Below are 23471 nucleotides of genomic sequence, written 5' to 3'. Positions count from 1 at the left end.
TATTAAGAGCGAGTTGCCTGCCTGTCATTTTGACCAGTGAATTGTGCATGGCAGTGACGTGCCTAAGGAAGGCCATATGGAAGCTATGACCATAGGCAGTCTATAGTTCCAATGCAAAGTTGTCATAAACTGGAAAAATCCTTAAGCAGTAATTTATTCTTGTAAGTTTTTACATAGATAATTTAATTGCACGCTCGGTTCCTAATCAGCTGTTACTGATTTTACACTTGTACTTAGAGAGATGTCAATTCCTATATACAGCAACTGTGGGATATTTTTTGAGAGCCCTAAAGACTTCAATGTACCTGCTTCAGTTGTACACTGAGTTAATGCTTGTTCTTTTACATCAACATGCATTAATAAATCCAGATGCCAATATAAGCCTACATTTTCTGAGAAGCAATTTAATAAATGCTATAGAAAAGAAGTCTATGCCAAATTTCTGCATTTTATAGCATTGTACTTTAATTGAAAAACTGCTTAAATTTTTTTGATGATTGTTGAAACCACTGATTACTAGCATGAAGGAAAAGGGCAAATGACTATCCATTTCCCAGGAAATGCAAATGAAGTAATTCCTCATATTACAAAATACAGTTTCCTGGAACAAATGAGTATTCGCTTTCATTTTGAAACTTGTTGTCTGTTTCTTCCTGTACGTTAGAAAATCTGTATTGAGATTACACCAAATCCTGTATTACTTGGTCATAAAAGAGGAAAAGGTTTTGGATTTGATACCTGATTTGTGCTTGTTTCATTTCAAGCTGCATTGGGAAGGAATAAGTTAGATTAAGGGTTCCCGAACTAAGTCCTGGCAGAAGGATGTAAAATATGAATGATAGAGGGTATGAATCTGAAACCGCCATTACTTTTCTAGCTCTCTTGAGGAACAACTTATTAACATTCACCATCTGTAAAGTTCATTGTATCTCACCGTAGGTCTTTGAGTATGAGATCAGTATAAAAAGTTACATTATGAAAGGTTTGATAGGTAATATCAGCTACTTCCATATCGACATGTTAAGTTTGTTGGTGTCAGGTTCCAAATTCAGTCCATGGATTGCACTGAGTTAGTGAATTGCAAATAGACAGGGGAAGATGCATGACTTGTGGCCTCCTTTCTATTGGGATAGGAAGAGGAGAAAGAAATGGCCAGTATCAAACATTTGCTTCTTAGCCTTCCCATGCTTGCAGGAAGCATATATGAATTTTGAAGGACACAATCCGGCTCCATCGTAATGCCTATTTCTTGCTTTAGTATCTTGCCAAACCTACTGAGAACCATCTGCATTTGCCAAATCTTTTCGAGCAGGAGTCACTGTTGATGGGAGTAGATGGGGCAAATACTTTGGGATCTTTGAAATCCATTTCTATAACCTGCACATTTTTAACGTTACTTATTTTTAAATCATTGTTCAAATTCACTGTGATAAATGTGAATCCATATGAAATGCGAGAAATAAAAATTTGAATCTTTCCCATCTTAAATTTAACAAAAAAAATTCATGCTATCATCACTCAAGATTAGTGTAAAGTTGCCCTTCTGCTTAAAGCAAGATAATTACTTAACATTTTATGAAAAATCTAGGTAATGACAATAAATGGAGGTTTGAGCCAGCAGTCTCTGCAGAGAGCAAATTTACATCATCTTCAAGTTCATCTCAACAGCTAAATGCTTGCACACATCTCAACAGAGGAGGACAGCACCTAAACAGTGGCATGATTAACCAAGGTAAACACCTTCCTGTGTTGATATGTAAAGTGTTTTTTTAGATTATTTTTATTTGATACAGACTTGATTTCAAATGATTTTGAGAAATGACTTTGCTTCCTTTTTGGGAAATCTCCAAAATGTGTCTTTTGCAGAGGAAAACGTGGTGGTCTCATTCCGTTACCAGTAGTTTTAGTTCAAAAGCCCTAGAACATGCAATTTTTTTTGAAATCTAGTTAGAATTAATTGTGTGCAGATCAGTGAGCTACTTGTTGCCAAACATCATTGTAAACTTCATGTACAACATTTAAAAAAAATCATAGTCACTGACATGATAAAGATAAATCCCCTTAAGAAAACCAAGGGTTGAGAGATGGAAATTATAAAACTTCAAGTGAATACACTTAATTGTAGGCAGCAGGTAATTAAGAATGGAATATTGTCCTTTATTGTTAGAGGGCTGGAATTTAAAAATGGAGATGTTATGCTACAAGCGCTAGTGTGCTGCTGAAGCCACGCCTAGAATACTGCTGTCAACAGTTTTTGCTTCCTTTCTTGCAAAAGGGTGCACTGGCACAGGAGGGGTGCAGGGGAGGTTCACTAGGTTGATTCCAGAGTTGAGAGATTTGGCTTACGAGGAAAAATCAAGTAGACTGGGATTATACTTGGTGAAATTTAGAAGAATTGGTGTTTTGGGGGGTGGTGGCTGCGGGGATCTTACAAAATTATGAAGAAAGTAGATAAGATAGAAGCAGGCAGGTTGTTTCCACAGGTGGGAAAAACTGGAACTAGGGGGCATAGCCTCAAAATAAGAGGGAGCAGATTTAGGACTGAGTTGAGGTGGAACTTTTTGATCCAAAGAGTTGTGAATCTGTGGAATTGCTGCCCGGTGGAGCAGTTGAGGCTGCTGCATCGAATGTTTTTAAGGCAAAGATAGATTTTTGAACAGTAAAGGAATTGATGGTTATGGTGAGTGGATGGGTAAGTGGAGCTGAACCCATGAAAAGATCAACTATGATCCTATTGATTGATGGAGCAGGCTCAATGGGCAGATGGCCTATTCCTGCTCCTGATTTTGATGTAAAAAATGAGATTTTCAGAAACTTGTTCTTTCTAAGATGACTGCTTTATGAATTTGATTAGAAGATTGTATTAATGTTGGTTTTTGCCTTCCTTAAATGTAGGTGAATTTTGTAATTCTGAACCATCTGTTTCTACAACTGCACCTCTGAAAACATTAACTTTGACAGCAGACCAGAAGAAACAACACGTACTTGCTGCCTATGTTAGTGATGTTAAGAAGGCTTTAGGACCGAGTAAATACAATAGATTCTCAACGGTACTTCAGACATATAAAAAGACAGATAACTATGATGACATGGTATCTGATGTAGGTGCCCTGTTTACTGAAAAGTCTGAGGATTTTCATTTACTAAGAAGTAAGTTCTGGTATTTTGATGACACTAAGTTCGTGCTAAGGTTTTATCTTCTGGTAATGATTTATTCCTGGAAACCATCAAACTCCCAGCTAATGCATAAAACATCAGAAGTTCATCCAGTTGTTAGCTTTTAAGTGAAAACATAAAATACTTACTAAAAATGTGCTGATAACATTACATTACGTTACGTTCCAGCCATATACTGCCTCCAGTGCAATTGTTTACTTCCTTAAATAAGGAGGCCAAAACTCCATACAGTTCTCCGGATTTGGTCTCAGCAAAGCACTGTACAGTTATAGCAACATTTCCCTTTTTTTTAATTCAGACTCCATGCCCTTCTCAATAAATGCCAGTGTTCCAATTGCCGCCCTAATCACTCTCTGTACTTGCAAGCTCAGCTTTGTGATTTGCATATCAGGACACCCAGAACCATAGTAATTCTGCAGTCTTGCTTTATTTAAATATTGTGATATTCTGTTTATCCCACTAAACTGGACCACCTCATGTTTCCCATCTTTGAAATCAAGATATTTGCTTTTATAAGACTCCATTAGCCGGGTCTGAGAACTATTTGAAACTGTTCTGGAAGCTTTAACCCATGAAATCTCTGAAAGAAGCATATGCACGTACTGCTTTCCAGTTTTAATAAAAGAAATAATAATGCCAACTTGTATTTATATACCATCGTATCTGACATAAAATGCTTTTCGAGTAGCATCAATGTGGAAACTTTGAAGTTTGCTTTCTGATCTTGTCTATCTTCCTCAATTAAAGTAATTGCACCTGAATATGCAAAGATTTGGTCCGAACGTAAAATCTTTGGAGATAGGCTTGCTTTAATCTGATAGTTATTTGTACTGCGAGTTCAGAAAATTGGTAGAAACAAATCACAGACCAGATTTTAGACAGTGTTGTTCCATTATGATGTTTGTGCATTTAATAGTGCAATGAAGTGCTCCCATTTACAGCTTTGATCTATTTTCTTTGATATCCCAATGTAACACAAATCTATCAATTTAAAGGGAGGGGATGAGGGGGGTGGTTTGAGGATGGAGAGACAAAGCACAGTGGTTATGTTGTGCAAATGGCATTCAAAGGCACTGACAAAATAATCTAGATTTGAGTTCAAATCCCAATACAGCCACTGACGATTTTTTTTTAAATGAAATAAATCTGGATTTCTAAAAAAAGCTAATGTCAGTAATGGTGATCGGGAAATTGCCAGTAAGGACATAATAGACTTGCTGACTTCCTTTTGTAATTCTGCCATCCTTAATCAGTTTTCCAGAATTTGACGCCAAACCCTGTGCAATGTGATTGTCTTGAAATTACTCTCAAGATAGACCAAAGCAATATATTCCTTAATATTTAAGACTTGACTCAAGGGCAAGTAGGGCTTGATGAAATAAGCGAGGGTCACATTCCGTCATTGAATGAAAACAAAAGCTCACGTACAAGATAAATTTAGGTGTGGTTGGATTATATGTGGAAGCTGCCCAGTATGTGTTGACCATTTCTCCAAGAGACAGAGTTTAAATAAGGAAGGGGTTTGTTCCCAGAATAGATCCTTCAGAGATTCTGCTGTGGCAAACAAAATGTGCTTGTAATTGGATTTTGGCAGTTCAGTGGAAACTACATTGTTATTTTTTATTCAGTGTTTATGACTCCAGTACTGAGAGAACTACCTTTGTGCTATTGAAAACAATTTGGTCTTCTCAAAGGATTGTACTGTTGTTACCTTTTAAAAAAATTGCGATAATGCTTGCTAATTATACTTTCTCAGGATTTTACATATTTGTTAGAACACACCATAAACAACAGTTTAACCAGATGTGTAAAGAGCTGACAGGAACAGACTGTAAACAGTTAATTGAGAATGAGTGTGAACCTGAGAGACAAAGAGGAACTCTGAGCAAAACTGAGGAGAAACTCCCTAAACGTACAGTCCTGACTGGAAACCAGAGTGCCGGCAATAACGCGAATGGTAAGGACATCCTGGCAGCTATGATATTCATTTATTGACTTTCACAAGATAATTTTTCAGTTGTAAATGAACACGGATGCCTGGAATACAGAGAAGTAACTGTTTCTATGGACTAGCTGGAAACCAGTTCTCAGACTGTAATATGGTAGGAGTGGTGGGGAGATAAATTGATATTCCAGTAATGTCACCCATTTCAGGAGGAGTTTTACTACAATACACAGCAAATTCTGAAGTATACAGTGTAGAGCTGGAGGAACATAGCAGGCCAGGCAACGTCAGAGGAGCAGGAAAGCTGACATTTCGCGTTGGGACCCTTCTTCAGAAATGGGGGAGGGGAAAGGGGCCCTGAAATTAATAGAGAGTGAGGGGTTTGGGCTGGGAACATTACGTAAGATGGTGATAGGAAGTAAATAGTGGTGGTGGGGATTGGTCAGTGAGGTGGAGGGAGCGGATAGGTGGGAGAGAAGATAGACAGGTCAAGGAGGCAGGGATAAGAGGGAGGGTTAGTCTTGGGATGCAGCCAGGGTGGGGAGATTTTGAAGCTAGTAAATGTGGAATGGTGATAGGTGAGTGCAGGTAGGTAGTGGTAGTGGGGATTGGTCAGTGAGGTGGGAGGAGTGGATAGGTGGGAGAGAAGACGGACAGGTCAAGGAGGTCTTGATCTGTCCATCTTCTCTCCCACCTATCCGCTTCTCCCACCTTACCAACCAATCCCCACCACCACCACCTACCTGCAATCACCATGCCACCTACCTTCCCCAGCCCAACCTCTCCCTTTCTATTTATTTCAGAGCCGCCTTCCCCTCCCTCATTTCTGAAGAAGGGTCCTGACCCGAAACGCCAGCTTTTCTGCTCCTTTGCTGCCTGGTCTGCTGTGTTCCTCCAGCTCGACACTGTGTTATCTCAGACTCCAGCATCGGCAGTTCTTACTATCTCTGAAATTCTGAAGTATGATCTTTTTAATTACTCTCTTCCGTGACTATTTTAGTTCCAATGGCATTGGGCTAGATAGAAAAAGGCTAATTATTTTTAATTGCCACAGCCCTTTTATATCTGTAAGAGCTTATTCTTTTTAGTTATCCACCTGGTATTGGACAAGAGCACTGCCAAACTAAAGGGTTACTATCTATTGATACTAACCGGCCTGTTCTGTGCTCCTATGCCATAAGTTGAAAATCCTGTGAACTGATCTTGGTTTCTTTCCCTGATAAACTCCCCTATAGCATGAAATTTTGTTTCATTTCATTATTGTCAAAATGTAGCCATTGAAAACAATTATTTCATTTTTTAGGAAATGTTGGAATTTATTAACATGAATAATGAAGAGTGACCATGGGGCTGCTTTTTTTTTTAGAGAAAGCCAACTGGTGATGCTTTAACCTGATGGTCACCATGCCTCGGGTGAGGGGAGAAGTTGAAAATGAGAGTCCTTCATGGTAACCTCAGCTGGTTTGGGAATTGAACCCAGGCTGCTGCCATTACCCAGCACTGCAAACCAGCCGTCCAGACAACTGAGCCAATTTACCCTGATACGTTTTAACTTTTAATATGGATAGTACTTAGAAAGTTTCCTTCCTCAGAATGTCTTTCTGTTCTCCTTCCAATCTCTTTCTCTGTCCTCTATCATCTGACTGTCTCTTGAACAAGTATGTTGAGTGTTAACCAAGTGAGAAAATCAGCAAGACAAAAAAAGTATGTGGTGATTTAAATAAATATTAAACTATGGCAACCTTCTTATGAGCAGCAGTACACAACACTCATTGGGAATACTTAGAACAGAATGACTTTTAAATCCAATATTGACAAGCAAAGTGTGCATTCAGGAGAGAATACCAGGAAAAGAAGGCCTTCAGTGAGGCTTTAAACAGTAATGAACTGTCTAATTGTGCTTTCACAATATACAACAATGTTCTAGCCTTTCCCAAAATCAAATAGCAATACTATTTTATGATATCCAGGAGAGCTGTAGGTGCAGCTTTGATTAGATGGATATGCATAATGGAGCAGGCATGTTCAAATATTTGACGTTAAACATATGTCATCATTTAATCACAAGCTGTCTAAGTATGATAATGGCTTTTCTTTTTCCCAATTAATAATTTTAGTAGCTGAAGGATCTGGAACTATACAAAGCAGGATTTCAGAATTCTTTCTAAATGGTGGAAAATCAAAGGCTTTAAATGTCTTGGAGACTTCAAGCACTTTACATTGCACTAATGACAACAATATGGCAAAGAACTGTCCCTCTGAAGTTCAGGACGAGGAAACAAAAAGCATACGATCCCCATCTGCAAATGCCCCATTACTGCCTTTCTCCTCTGATGTGAATTTGAAATTAGGTAAGTTGCATGAATTAACATACTTTAAAATGGATACTTAACTGGATAAATTCAGTTCAGAATTAGACTGCACATTAACCTGAAATTCCCTGTAAATATATTCCTACACTTTACAAAAAATTTCTTTGAATTTCAATTTTAAAAGCCACGAATTTCAGAGTGCTTTGGATTGTTCAGAGATTGTGCAAGGCACTGTCTGGATAATTTATTTTGAGTCGAATTAACTTGCTTCCAAATTATTCATTCATCTCAACGAAAGTCAAGCGCAGGATGTGCATGAAGAAATTTGCGTAGGTATCAGTGGTTTTCTAAAAAGCCTGAAAAGTTGAATTCTAGTGACAATTTTTGTGTTTTTTTGCAAATTCCATTGTACATTTTTAATATGGTATTCTGGCTTCAATAAGTTTAAGAAATGTTCCAGTTAGTCTGTGATAATATGATGGTTTTATTTTATGGTGACTTGCCATTTTGAAAGGTTCTTGTATGCTTCTAAATAAAGTAGTAATTGTAGATGAAGTTATCGATTAGTGGATACAAAATTACAAACCATGAATCTTTCAGTCTACCTAGCTTCCTTCATCCAAAAACCCCTGCTAGTTTCTCAGTTGTGCTATTTAAATTGCTTTATGATTTGAAGATTTTTTTTCTAGGTTTTTGTTTCTACTGTTAAAAGTTCATTGTGTACATGTGGTCGTTGTTGACTGAGGATTGACCTGTGCTCCTATAAAGCTGCAGGCTTTACATCTCAGAGAAGGCCCAGGTTCAAGTCCCAGCTGCCCCAGACATGTGTCATCAAATGTCCAAACAGCTTGATAATCTATCAGGGATTCTTGTAGCACAGTGTTAGCGTCTGTGCCGCAGGAACCAGCAGCTAGGTTTAATCACAATGGAAAGAAGGCATCTGTTGACAGAGCAACAGCCCTTAGATTTTCTGAAGTAGCACTCATAGACTAGACGGTGGGGGCATTGGGTTTCAGGGGAAGGCATGGGTCCCTGAGGGCAGGGGCCATGCACGGGGAGGTTGAGGCTTGCCTACTGGTAGAGGGGGGCAGTAGGGAATTGTGGCTGTCGCAGGGCTAGAGGAAAAGGGATAGATCAGGGTCCATGGTGGAGGTGTGAGTGGCAAGCCGGGGTGTAAGTTTAATAGTTTATCCAGAAGTTGGACTCAATCTTTAAATGCCAATTATTTTTTGATAATTATTTATTTAACATTAAAAGTACCCTCCAAATTCTCTGATTTAAGTTGAGATATTTCCTGGGTTCCAGGCACAGGAAATTGCCATCAAATTACCATCAAATTCATCAATTTCCTGGGCCTTTCCCTTCTGTGTCCATATCTCTGTGATCACCCTACTCTGAGGTGCCAGCAACAAGCTATGCTGATTAATCACCTATTTAAAAAATAAAATTCATTGAAAGCAAAATAACTTGAATTGTTGAAACTTGGAACATGCATATAAGTTTTTTTTAAAATGTAGAGTTCATCATTTACGGTAAGGTACTAATGTTCAAAGAGGTTGTGAATTTAAGTGCAATAATTTGAAACGTGTAATTGTATAGGAACAAACTGAAATACATCTTACATTGCATTAGACCAAATTGTGATGTGATGCTTCAATACAAGTAGCTCCTGAAAGAGTGTAAAGTTGATTATTCAATGAATGGTTTGTGCAATCTAATTTGATGATGATACTGTTGTATTATGTGTGCCTCATGTAGTTTGAGATTCAGCATTCTAAGCCAGTACTGAACTTGAAATGTCCAACGTTATCACATCTGCATACGGAATCCCCTGTTTGTTAAAGATGAACACTCCTCAGTGTATGTTGCTCTGTTTTCTACTCTTATGCTTTTTAGATCAGGCATTATGACCCTTTTAAAATACCCCATTTTGTTTCAGTGGTGTGATTCTCTTTAGTTTGAGCCTACAATGATCAGGCACATGCAGAGAGAAAGACAATAAAGGATATATTTTGTTTTGTTATTTTTCACCTGTTCCTAATGACATGCAATTCTTGGGCGCAAGTACCAGAATTTGAGCTCAAATCTTTAATTTTCTAATGATCTACAAGTCATTCTTCCATATGCAGTTGTGTCACAGGATTTTTTTTAAAATGGTGAATAATCTGTAGCTTGTTTCTTTGTGGACACCTTGATGGCTAGTAAAGGGTAAGGTCACAGTACTACCAGAGGACTGTAGGCCCAGACAACTGGTCACTTAACCTGAGATAAGGGGAGAGATTGAGAAGGAGAGTCCTTTATGGTGATCTTAACCAGTGCAGGATGTGAATGCATTCTGTTGGTGGGCCTCTGAATTGCAAAGCAGCCTTCTGGACAACTGAGCTAACTGGTCCAGGCCCAAAACGTCAGCTCCTGTGATGCTGCTTGGCCTGCTTTGTTCGTCCAGCTCTACACCTTGTTATCTGAGCTAACTGACCCTCAGCTGCTGGCTGGTATGGGAGCTGTGAAAACATTTTTCCAAATAGGTAGATCCTGTAACTTGTTACTCGAGCGAAGTTGCCCCCTAGTTGGAATTTGGTACTTGAAGTGCTTTTTATGTCCATTAATGTACTGCAACTTGTAACACTTGGACAAACTACTTCATATTAACAGGTCTTGTTTTTTGGAAGAAATTTTATAAACTTTGCAAATATTCTGCTAGGTTTCCACTGCATAGTTTGCAGAATTGATGCAACAGTGCCATTTAATTGTCAATCCTGTGACTTCATCTGCTGTATGTCTTGCTGGAAGCAGTTGTTGAAGGTTAGACTGGCTTTTTTTTTAAACTTTTTCAGAAAAATACAGCCTGATTACCAATTAAGATTTTTTAAAAATACATTAACTGTATAGATAATTTTAGAAATCAGAATTGGTCAGCTAAAGCAGTAGCCAGATAAGTAAGTCTGAGAAAATTGAACTGGGCTGAAAATATAGTTACTTCACATAAATGCATCGAAAGCAGATCGATGGTTTGTTGTGATTTTTTAGGCACAGGAGGTGCCCAATTTATGAACATCTGTCATAAGAACACTCAAATACACCATTGCAATCTGACATAGGGTGTAAGTTTAAAGATCAGCGATATAAACATTTCCCATTCTTAGGGCCAGCTATTTAATACTTGTTTTACATTATGTTTGGAATTGTGCACAAATCGACCTGTGAATGGACTAAAACAAAACCTGTTTGCAATTTCAGTTTGACACTGGTAATTGCAAAAGTTTAATTCATGTAGGTGTTTCCACTTGAGCCTCTTTGCCACCCAAACGAAGTCATAGATGCAGATACAGTTACAATAGACTGTACAGAACATTGGTTTGACCAGTTTTGGAATACTGCATTCAGTTCTGTTCTACCATTTATTGTAAGTATGATTACATTCCCTACAATGTGGAAACAGGCCCTTCAGCCCAACAAGTCCACTCTGCCCCTTGAAGCATCCCACCCACACACCCCGAACACTATGGGCAATTTAGCATGGCCAATCCACCTAGCCTGCACATCTTTGGACTGTGGGAGGAAACCCACGCGGACACAGAGAGAATGTGCAAACTCCACACAAACAGTCGTCTGAGGCTAGAATTGAACCCGGGTCCCGATGCTGTGAGGCTGCAGTTCTAATCACTGAGCCACCATGCCGCCCCACGGTGGTTTGAGGGTTGGGTGGGGGGGGCGGGGTGGTGGGGTTGTTGAAAAGAAAATACGCACAAAATACTTCCAAGGATGTCATCTTCCCAGGGTAGGGGAGTCCAAAGCTAGAGGGCATTTGTTTTAAGGTGACAACGGAAATGTTTAAGAGATTGAAGGGGCAACTTTTTCAGGCAGAGAGTGGTGTGTGGGGAATGAGCTGCCAGAGGAAGTGGTGGAGGCTGGTACAATTACAACATTTAAAAGGCACCCGGATGGATACATGAATAGGATGAGTTTAGATGGATACGGGCCAAATGCTGGCAATAGGACTAGATTAATTTAGGATATTTGGTCAGTATAGATAATTTGGATCGGAGGGTCTGTTTCCATGCTGTAGAATTCTGCAACTCTATTTTAAAATGTTGGACAGATACCTAAAAAGGAAAAGTTCAAAGGGATATGGGCCAAATGCAGACAAATGGGATTAGTTTTACTCTGAGAAACGTGGTCGGCATGGATAAATTGGATAAAAAGTTTGTTTCCTTTCTGCATGACACTGTGACTCTGTGAGCTGTTTCCAGAAATATGCTTGTTTTCCTGTTTTGGAATTGGTAAATGCGTAAGAATAGTGTGAAGAGGATTCTGCCTGTGTTACTCACTCCAATTTTAAGGCTTTGCTTTGACATATTGGCTGGCCACAAAAAGGCAACTAGTGGAAAAACCACTGAAAGGACTGTAAAAAATGTTCAAAGATAAAAGGAGAGATATAAAGACTCTCAGTGCCAAAATGGGTAGATTAAATAAACCACTATTATTCTGGATCCATATTGGGGAATGGACTGCAAAAGTGAAAAGATGATAGATATATAAGGCAAAAGTGGGGCTGCTGTCATTTGGGAACATAATTATCTAGGAAAAATCAAATGCATTTTATATGCATAATCTGGATTCAAAACAATGATGCTTTGAGCTCTACTTTTCTATGACTGTGCAGAAATCAGTAGCGAATCAAAAATTGAGACAGGATTCTGTCAGCAGGTCTGCATGCAATCGTTGAATTTTGTTTCCATGTGATTAATTCAAATTTTCCTGTTCACAGTTTGAAATTTTTTGTTTCCTAATATTAGATATTTTTTGAGCCTGTAAAGTTTAGAGCCAGCAGCAAGGGATAAGCCATATATATACTGCATTCCTCTGAAACACATCTGTTCTACATATCATGCTTTACCCTAAATGTTTTTCGTGATAATCAACTGTTTTTGTAGTCATGTTTTCTTTGCCAGTCACTGGATTCAGGAACCAGAGTTGAAATAGTTGAGAACCATAGAAGAACAACCATCCAGAATAAAAATAGCTTTATTGTTATCCCAAAATGTTAAGGTAGAAGTTCCTCATTTGATTGACTCTAATTGTTGTGCATATGTTTCTGTTTTAAGATCCTTTGCAATACTGTGTTTCTGGTGCAGGTGCCTTAATTTCATACCATGTAGAAGATCAACCCTTTAACCTGCATGTAGATAACCCTATTCTCTAGAATCACCCACAGTAAATTTGTATATTGTCCATGACCATCTTAATTTAAAGAAAGTCTCAAATCTAGTAGTTCTGAATAATTAGCCAGTTCCACAGCTATATTATTAAATAATTTTGAATGCATAAATTAATATCTACTATTTTACCAAAATATTCTGTGTAATGATTCAAAGTAATGAAAACAACTCTTGATAAAATGCACCTATACATCAACATCATATCTGTGTTTATAAGCCTTTATATTTTTATCTCAAAAATCTACTAGCCTCATTCTTTTAGTTTCATTGAAGCTAGTAACTGTAATGTTTTAGAGTTGGGGCAGTTGGTAGTAGGGTGGATGAAACTTTTGTAGGAGGGAAATAGTGATGTTATTTGAATTGAAATTAATTACAACTCCTGTGTAAGAGTAAGGTCTATCCATTGAGATACTGTTGCATTCTAAGCCCTTTATTCAATGGTCTGTTCTATGGTGGTTTGGAGTACAAAATCCTGTCATGGTTGTAAACCAGTTAGTCTGTATTAAGTTATATGTAAAAACTGTGTTAGAGAATAAAGGTGGGATAGAGAGATGGGAGATTTAAGAAAGACAGACATTTTCCAGTGTTGTTTCTGTAACATAATATTTCGGAAGGCAATTTTTATCATTGCAGTTTTTCCCTTTTTAGTTGTTTTGGTTATTTGCACTGTTATTGTATGCACTGAACAAAGCTAAGTAGATCTTCCCCTATCAGCAGTCCAAAGGTCAAAATGTTAATATATTTATGGAATACAGCATTTCTGAAGATTTCAATGTCCTATCATCTTTCCAGAAAAATAAGAAGTGCCCACAGTGCAAAGAGATCATCAACAGAAGATGCTTGAGGCAACTTTTCTTTTGGACGTACGATCCACAGCCTACCAATCAAGTGAGGACCAAATTGGATACGTCAAGGAAATCACTTTAACTCTTTGGACAAAGGCACTTTTATTTGGGTATAAACTATCTTTAAACTTGTGTATTGTAACTATCAAAATAAGTCTTTTTAATAAAAGTATCATACATCTGGGAAGGGTCTGAATTTGGTAAGTGTCAGCTTTGTTGAAAGCATCTGAATTTAAAAAAAAGATAAAATGTATGCTTTTCTATAAAGAATTTACGAATCAAAGGTAGTCAAGACGACAGTAATACCTTTAAGTAGTAGAAATACAGTTCAGTTGGATCTGGAATTTGGTAAATGGTGTAGAACATTGAATAATCACGAAGTGATTCGGTGGAGTGATGGATGAGAGCTTACTTAGCTTTGCATTTGCCAGGAAATTGTATTGTATAAACCTGAAAATCTGCCTCAAAGACAAAAGGTTGAACTGATCAAGAGTACTGTGTCAAAAAAGACAATATTTAATGGGGGCAGTGGGGACAAAAAAAAATGAATGAATGAAAATACTTCAAGTACAGTTGCCTGTTCCAATTGTCCGATCCCACAAAGAGTTAATGCAGAATCATCAAACCCTGTAATGTAATCAGTTCATTTCTGTCATAGGTAGCACAGGAGTTCTGATCAATTGAAGTCGGGCATAAAATTAAGTGATGATTGCCTCTTGGATGGGTGACAAGTTAAATTTTCCACACCCCATGAAGGCATATTAGGAGCCAGAAGCCTGGGGAAATACTGACGACCTGTAGCAGGCCTCCTAAAGAGTATTCCCAAGTCAGGAATGTTTCCCAGGGTTCACATGTGAACAGTTTCCCTGATCTCTCAAACCAGGCAGCCAGCCCCCATCAGAGGTGATTGTTCTTTGTGTAGTTGGGCAGCCTCCATAAGCAATGAGGCTTACACCCCCGCTGGCAAAATGCTGTAATGTTTTCTCCGTCCACCCGCATGGATTGCCAAGGCAGCAGAGTTACCAGTCTTCAAAATTAGAGGTTGCCTCTTGGTGTCAGTCTTGTAGTCATCAGCGGTGAACCTATGGCCCTTATTTGATCTCAACATCAGGATCTTCAATCTCCACAGCAAAATCCCAATCCCAAGTTTGGAAAAAAATATATATCTTGCCTAAATCTTCTGGTCTCTGGGTTGTCACCCAATGGACAGATTGAGGAAGGTGCACATCAGGGATCTGTGGAAGCCTTACTAGTGGAACTTGAGTGGGAATTGCCTGAGATGTTTAAACTATTTTTTGACAACTCCCCCACCTTCATGGCTGGGATCATGAGCTGAAACTGGAGACTTGACACAGTCTATTGCGTTATCTTGGTGGATATACTGGAATGGTTAGACCGTTTAAAATCTGTTAATTCCACAGCTGACCACCTGCCTACACGATGACCTGCCTCAACCATCCGAGAGCTGGAGCCACCATAATGAAATCCATTAAACTGTTTTTTCAATGAAGCCAATCTCAGCAATTCTGTTACCAGCTGAAGCCAAGTACAGCTGGATATAGGGTAAATGGTAATTAAGCAGTGATTAGTTCAGTTGATTCACAACTTCATTTTGAATTCTGCAGTACAAATATTTGGTGCTGCATTTTTGAATTGACCTTGTTTGCCTGTCTATGTTATATCTGTGTTGACTGCACTTTTCCCCTACAATATCAATATGCACAATCAATTGTCGGTGATTTTTCAACTGATTCATGAATATGAACATGAGAAACAAAGGGACAGTCTTTCATGCAGGTTCAAAAAAAGATGCATGTGAAAGGATGTGTAAAGATCACGATGTCCATTAATCCTCTTTGCTTTGGCAAAACCTTTACCTTTCTCCCTACACATACTCATATACACACACAAGCACACAAAGCACACCAGAATTTTGAATGATTGCAAGGCTCATTGGAATGTACAAAAACAGTCTGATGGATCAAAATCCATGCCTGCACCTAGCAGTCAGACAGATAAGCACTGAGAAACGGTTGAAATTGGAAAAATTTATCTAAAATTCCTTGAAAGTGTCTGAGGAATTAAGAATACCTAAACTAGACTCAACCACTGTGGAACCTAGTTCTACCAAGTAATTTTACTTGGAAGCAAACAGGTTTCATTCCAAAAATTGTAGTTTTTGAAATAATTTTCATTATGCCTATGCTGTAGATCTCTCATTTTGGGAATAGAACCTATGGTTGGGATTTCTTTTCACTCAAAGTGTGGATGTAGATCTAAAAGCAAGAAGGACTTCCCCTCAAGTATTCCTGTCCAGTTACATTCTCCGCTCATCACATGTGCATGCTTGGGACTGTACCAAATATTATGGGCAGGATGTTCTGAAGCACATCAGGACTTTCTGACCTCGTGTGTCAGGGTGCTGAATTTAAATTGCATCCAGGCAGCACTTCACTGTCTGTAGACAAATAGCATTGTTCAACTTGTACTCGTTGCACCTACTCACTCCCAGAGATGCCAGTAAAAAGCAATGTCGTGCTTTAGTGACACCTCTCTGCCTGTAAGTTGTCCAGGAGAAAAGGGAATTTCATTTCTCAAGGAATGATAATAAGATCAGGTGGAAGAAACACCCATGGGCAGTTGGAGAACCTAGCATTAGTGCCACGCTTGTGTGACTGATCTGCTGTTCTCTGCCCAGGTATTTACCACTCTGTACTCCATGCTTCATGTTCAGATGAGTGAGAGTTAATGTTGTAATATTGCTCCTGCTGAGGTGGTTGGTTGCCAGTCATCTCAATCAGATAGTTCATGTGCAATCAATGGCTCCACATTCCGTTGACTAATGTAGTGCTGCTGGCACCACTGTGGCACTGAATTTGTCACATCTGCCAGGATATGCACTTTTCTTAGATGAAAAAGAAGGAGCTACATCACTCAGGCACCTTCAGTTTATTGCCTTTCTTCAGAACTAGAAGAACATAGCCATATGGTAGCATTTCACGAAAGGCTCCCTACATGGGACAAGCAAATAACCACAAAAGAGGACCTTTTGAATTCAAACCCCTTTTGAGTTTAGCCCCAATTACCTGACCTAGTCAAGTTTGTTAGTATCAGCCATTGTGGCTGCCTTGCTTGGGCGGTCTTATTGACCTAGTCAGGCTTCACCCCTAACATTGTAAGCACATCACAGCAGGCCAGACTACATACGGCTTAACTATTTCATGACCTGATGAACATAGTGAGGCTCCACCTCCAACACTAAGTGTTTGTGCAAACAAATGCCTTGGTTATTAAGGAGCTAAGTAACGGAAGAAATACTCATTGGAACTTGAACGAAAACGTCTGTCACATCTCATAGAATCGGTGTTTGTGAGCCATTTTTGGTGAACAAGATTGTGCACATGAAAATAATTACCCATGGTATGCTAATCAATACAATAGATATTCTGTACTATGAAGATAAGGAAAGCCACCCTGGCTGAAATTCTTCGAGAACTTCATAACAAAACTTTAACCTGCAATCTGGAAGCTGAACTTTTGCATCCTAAGCAAGTAATGTTCCCCCCCATCCTTCTGAAGGTCATGAGCAGGCTTGGAAAATTCCACTCATCGGTAAGCATAAATTCAAAGAACACAGAAACATTGTGTTATTTTTTCTGGTATGATTGTCCTTTTGTCCAGTTCTTCATGATATCAATACCAGCTTTGGAAAGAATAGCCATAACTATTAATTTCAGCAGCTACAGACATCCCGAAGTTTAAGATATAAGGTGAAGTGTCAAATCCTGTGAGTGATATTGTTGATAGAATTTGACTTTAAAATTCAAATATAAAATAAAATGTCAAACAATCCCAATGTTAATCTCTATTGTACCGTAACGTTGCAGCTTAGGCCTTTTATGAGTATCTTCAATGGTTTTGCCTTTTAGTACCCAACTGTACTATTTTTAATATTTTCTACTTAATTCCTTTCCTGTATCTATTTAAATTTATTTGTCATTTGTTTAAACTTGATTCTTTGTATCCTTTCAGAGTTTTGCAACATCTAAAAAAACATGTGCAGCTCTGATGAAGAGACATCTGGACTCGAAATGTTGACCTGTTGTCTCTCCATGGTTGCTGCCTGACCCGCTGTCATCTTCAGCATTTGTTGTTTTCAGTTCAGATTCCAGTAATTGAGAGTGAGTAATGGCTGATAAAAGGTAAATAAATGGATTTAACAAGTTATTGAATGCCAGCTCATTCGCAAACCTGTAAGAAAAGCAAAACACTAATTATCATATTATTTACTCATTGCAGTTTGCAGAAAAAATTCAAAATGGGCCTGGATAGGTTTGAAGTCTTGCTGGATGGAGGGTTAAATGATGATCTAATTCTTTTTTTTTGCCTATCTCTCGACTGTATTTGCCTGTTCCTTTCTACAGTAAATGTTGGAGCTCCAGAGAATTACGGTATTGGGTTGTGGCATGGAGAAAGCTTTCCATTTGCAGCAGTAAGATTATATCATACCGGGAGCAGTGTTCAGCAGGTTGGACTGCATCTGTAAAGAGAGGAGCAGAGCTGATGTTTTTATTCAATAAACTTTCCATAGATCTTCAGAAATTTATTTCACATTTCCAGCATCTGCAATAGTTTATTTTCGGGACTAGTACTTTTAAGATCAAACTCAATGTACAAAAGTGAGTACTTAAAATATTTCTGATTATTTCCCTTCTTTTCTTGCCATTTATTTTGCTTTTCCTCTTCTTAAATTTACTTACAATCATGCTGTCTCTAGCCTGTTTGGAAAATTCGTTTTAAGAGTACTTGTTTTCTTGTTTACTCCTTGAATGTTGCCATGGATATTGGATACAGAATCCTCTTTGGAGTAGTTTGCCTTTCGTTGGAATCCAGCCATGGACCCATCTTAGTTATTATCTGTCTGAGATCTGCATGCTGTTGCATTCACATGACATGACATGTTCGCATTGTTTTAAGTGAGGCTTCCTTGCCAAACAAATGCTTCGTTTCTGTATGTGTTGATCTTTGCTCCGTGCTAACATTCTGCATTGAAAGAAAAAGATATTCCACAAGTCAACATAGCAAAAGGCTGCATCATGCAATTTACGAAATCTTGGGTTATGAATTCCAGGAACAAGTCCAATTCCACAGTTGTGTGCTGCTAGTAAAGTAAGATGTGACTTGGCTATTAGCACTATAGCCTGTAGATCAGAAGATCCTAGATCCAGATCACAACATGGATACAAAGTGTAGTACAGGAAGAATGTCATAAATAGTGTTCTACAAATTTAAGTCTTTTCATACTTAATACATTTGACTGAATAATTGCTGAGCATTTAAATGTATTTTGTAATCCATCCAGGACTTTTTTTAAAAAACTACAAATTGTTTTGCAATTACTATGAACGTAGTAAAAGCACTTGCCTAAAATATCTAGCAACAGGATGGTTCGCATTTTGTATGTCAGAAAATGAAACACAAAAGGTGTCTGTGACGCCACACCTTGTCCTACATTAATAATGTACTTGCGTAGTACTTGGGGTGTGGATAAAAAAGAATTTGAAATAGCAAGTTATTCATACAACAGTGATCAAACGAAACCCTCACAAACTCCTGTTTGTATTCTTACTTGTCTTAACTCTTTGGCATTGACAAGATTTTCAATTTGATTTGCTTCTTACTACCCAGTCTAATTATTCAATGAACAATTTTACCTTCTTGTCCACACAAAAAATTCATTTTAGGTGTATTACTTGTTCATTAAAAAAATAATGAAAATGGATGATTATGGAAGAATATTACCCTATCATAATGATCAAAGTTAAAATATATATTGAATTATTCTGAGGCATTAAAATAATCAGTCAATGGGTTTCACTGTAAGTGCATAACTTTATCTGTTTGATGTGGAAGTGCCAATGCTGGACTAGGGTAGACAAGATCAGAAATCACATGACACCAGGTTATGGTCCAACAGATTTATTTGGAAACACAAGCTTTCGGTGCCTCGTTCCTTCTTCAGGTGTTAGTGAGAGGTAGTATCAGAATCAGAGTTTATAAGTGAAAGATCAAAGGATCACACCATTGGTGAGGATGTATTAAGCAAACTTAAGATGCTGTTAAATCTTTATTCAGTTGGAAGGTTATTGGTTAATATGTATATGCAAATCCCTGAATTTCTTTCACGTCACTGCCCTGAGAGAACTAAAGGTTTTATCGGTGTAAAGAAGAGGTGACATTTTAGGTCAGATAATGCATGTTAGGTGTGAAGCCTTGTTCAGAATCTGCTTGTGGTTTGATTTGGAGTCAGGCTGGGTTTTATTACTAAAGTAGGAATTCATAAAATGCCACATTGACTGACTGTCTATAAGTTGTGTGGTTTTTGAACAAAATAGAATGTATCTGCAAATGTAAATTCACCCCAGAAATTTACATGTGTGTGATACACACACACACGCACATACACGTGTGCGCGCGCATACACACTTAAATCTATGGGATGAATCTGTATTTGCAGATACAGTCTATTTTGTTCAAAAAGCACACAATTTATAGACAGAGTCAGTCAATGTGGCATTTTATAAATTCCTACTTCAGAAATAAAACCAGGCAGACTCCAGACCAAAACACAGATTCTAAACAAAGCCTCACACCTAACATGCATGGTCTGACCTAAAATGTCACCTCTTCTTTAAACTAATAATACTTTTAGTTCTCTCAGGGCAGTGACTTGAAAGAAGTTCAGGGATTTACATATACATTTTAACCAATTAAAACCTTCTAACTGATTCAAGATTTAATAGCTTCTTAGGTTTGTTTAATACATCCTCATCGGTGGTGTGATCCTTTGATCTTTCACTTATAAACTCTGATCCTGATACTACCTCCCACTAACACCTGAAGAGGGAGTGAGGCACCGAAAGCTTGTGTTTTCAAATAAATCTGTTGGACGATAACCTGGTATCGTGTGATTTCTGACCTCGTCTATTTGATATCTATGAGGATGTGTTTCCACCAGCTGCTTGGAATTAGACAAAGGGTGAGTTTGGTGTGTCCATGAGAACAGAAGAGGATTATTCGTAGTCATGCATCTTCATATTGACCACATTCTTGTCTTTTTTTTGTAGTGCAGGCACATGCTACCCTTCTGGTTTTGGTTTCACAGTAGACTTTCTGATCAACAAAGGCAAGCAATTATTTTCTGTCTGTAGTATACACCACCACAGTGAGAACATTGCTGGGGGATGTCATAGTTTAGTCTGAACACATGCTAGTCACCACTAAAAATTACATAATTACAAACACTGTATTGTTTGAATGTAGCTATGTTATTGTCTGACTCCCTCTCCTGGCACATTATCTCCAGTAAATGATGCACATAATACACTGCAATATATTCACATTGGACCACAAATATAGTGGCAGAAATAAAATGTCAAAATAGCAGACAGAAATGAGAAAATAGAAAATAAATGCCAGCAGAAGGAACAATTATTAAGAAGCAAAAATACTTCAAACCATAAGAAAAATAAAAGTCTACTTTTATATAAAAGGGAACTTCTAGGAGATTTGAGTTTTTTTGGTATTTCACTGAAGTCAGGTACATTTTACAAGTCATGTATTAGAGAACCTGACTCATCATCTTGTCACCTGATCTTTGCTAAATACATTGCTTTTATGACCAAATTTCAAAGTATTAATTTGGGTATAAAATGCTTGATGATAAACTGAAAATCAGTGTGGTGTTTGTATGCATTTTTGTGCCCAGAGACCTGTGGCTGCAGGGTTGGTTTTCTGAGACTCCTGAGAATAAATGCATTGTGAAACCCACAGATGTCCCATTGTCATCATCAGTCCCTCAAAACAATGTACAAATAACGCAGCCCCAAGAAGACTTGCCACATCAAGCAGATGTTCAGCTGCACATCTACTATTGAGGTATACTGTATCCGCTGTTCCTGTTGTGGCCTTCTCTACTTTGGGGAAACCAAGCGGAGGCTTGGGGACCGCTTTGCGGAACACCTATGCTCGGTTTGGATTAAACTACTGCACCTCCCAGTCACAAACCATTTCAACTGCCTGTCCCATTCCTCAGATGACATGGCCATCCTGGGCCTCCTGCAGCACCACAACAGTCCCAACCGAAGGTTGCAGGAACAGCACCTATTCCGCTTGGGAACCCTACAGCCTATCTTCTCTATCCATCTTCTATCTGCCTACCCCTCTCTCCCTATTTATTTCAGAACCCCCTTCCCCTCTTCCATTTCTGAAGAAGGATGTAGGCCCAAAACGTCAGCTTTCCCACCCCTCTGCTGCTTGGCTTGCTGTGTTCATCGAGCTCTACACTGTGTTATTACAAATAATGCATGCAGGCAGGACTAGTTTAGGATTATGGTTGGTGTGGACGCATTGGACCGAAAGGTCAGTTTCCTTGCTTCATGGAATTGAGCTGTCTTCTTGAACCACTACAAGTGGTGGAGTGGGGGTGGGCACCCATGCTGTTACATAGCTCTATTTATGGAAGCCAGTGCTGCACACAGATGTCGGAAGTCCATGCTGCAGCTTGAAGAGTTAGGTTATACTGCCCAAAGTACTGCTAGAAAGTTAGTCGCAGAACTTTGACTCTGTGACTGTAAAGAAATGGCAATATAGTCCAAGTCAGGATGTTGTATGGCTTAAAGAACAACTTGCACTCCTGGTAATCTGCTGCCAAACAACAAAAATGATTTTCTAGGGTCAGAAAGGACTGCAGATGCTGGAAGCTGGAGTTAATAAATGTGGAGCTGGAAAAACACAGCCAGTCAGAAAGCATCGGAGTAGCAGGAAAGGCAATGTTCTGGGTTGGAAGGTTTCTGACCCAAAACATTGGCTTTCCTACTCTTCCGATGCTGTCTGACCGGCGCTGCTTTTCCAGCTCCACATTTATTGACGATAACATGTTCCTTTGTATTGGGTATACTTCAATCATCTTGTAATAGTTCTGAAGACCTGCACGTTCGAGTTCACCACACTCCTACAAAGGTTGATCTAATATAGTTACAACACTTGACCTGACAAAAGTGGTAAATTGCTCCGCTTTGTCTGCTACAAGTGGAGAGATTTCCGCCAGAATCCCATTGACTGCAGTTTTGTTAGGTCTCCTCGATACCATTCTCGGATCTCTGATGTCAAGTTAATCTCACTGTACCTCTGGTGTTCAACTCTTTTGTCGATATTTTGACCAAGTCAATGATGATGTCAAGAGCTGAGAATTCTTAAGGACCCAAAATGAATATTATTAAAGAGATTATTATTAAGAAAGAGCTGCTGGATAATATGTTGCTGACCCCTTCCATTACTTTTGCTAATGGTCAAGGTTATACTGATGAGGCTGTAATTAATTGGGTTGGATTTGTCTTACTTCATATCTACAGGACAAAGCTGAGCAATTTACCACTTTTGTCAGGTCAAGTGTTGTAACTATATTAGATCAACCTTTGTAGGAGTGTGGTGAACTCGAGAGTGCAGGTCTTCAGAACTATTACCAGAACTATTACAAGATGATCAGAGGATTAGATAGGGTGGACAGTGAGAGTCTTTTTCTGAGGATGATGACTTCAGCTTGTACAAGGGGGCATGGCTACAAATTGAGGGGTGATAGATTTAAGACAGATGTCAGAGGCAGGTTCTTTACTCAGAGAGTGGTAAGGGCGTGGAACACCCTGCCTGCCAATGTAGTTAACTCAGCCACATTAGGGGCATTTAAACAGTCCCTGGATAAGCATATGGATGAAGTGGATAGTGTAGGGGGAGGGGCTTAGATTAGTTCACAGGTCGGCGCAACATCAAGGGCCGAAGGGCCTGTTCTGTGCTGTATTGTTCTATGTTCTAGAATGTTGTCAGGACCTGACATGGTGCTTTCCAAACTTCTCAGTCTGATCCCATTTTGAGACTTGAACATTGTTGTGAATGCTTGGTGAGAACTGTTGTTGAG

At 38.7% G+C, this 23471-nt stretch overlaps 1 protein-coding gene across 4 annotated transcripts in view; it reads left to right on the top strand.

Moving 5' to 3' along the window:
• The window catches only part of rtel1 (regulator of telomere elongation helicase 1), a 149221-nt gene extending 134225 nt beyond the window's left edge, over window positions 1-14996 (top strand). For 2 of the 4 annotated variants that reach the window (XM_048550501.2, XM_048550499.2), the window contains exons 31-36: window positions 1589-1732; window positions 2896-3150; window positions 4934-5134; window positions 7240-7473; window positions 10136-10236; window positions 13446-13684. In XM_048550501.2, coding sequence (XP_048406458.2) covers window positions 1589-1732; window positions 2896-3150; window positions 4934-5134; window positions 7240-7473; window positions 10136-10236; window positions 13446-13580 — 1070 coding nt within the window. In that variant the 3' untranslated portion in view covers window positions 13581-13684. Of the gene's footprint in view, window positions 1-1588; window positions 1733-2895; window positions 3151-4933; window positions 5135-7239; window positions 7474-10135; window positions 10237-13445; window positions 13685-14919 lie in introns of those variants that run through there. The other 2 variants (XM_048550500.2, XM_048550502.2) reach the window with 2 other exon arrangements.
• Window positions 14997-23471: the final 8475 nt, after the last annotated feature.

This window comes from Stegostoma tigrinum, chromosome 19 (assembly GCF_030684315.1).
Source record: "Stegostoma tigrinum isolate sSteTig4 chromosome 19, sSteTig4.hap1, whole genome shotgun sequence".
Taxonomy (NCBI): Eukaryota; Metazoa; Chordata; class Chondrichthyes; order Orectolobiformes; family Stegostomatidae; genus Stegostoma; species Stegostoma tigrinum.
The sequence above is the reverse complement of the archived record's forward strand: the minus strand, read 5'-3'. Positions and strand labels throughout refer to the sequence as shown.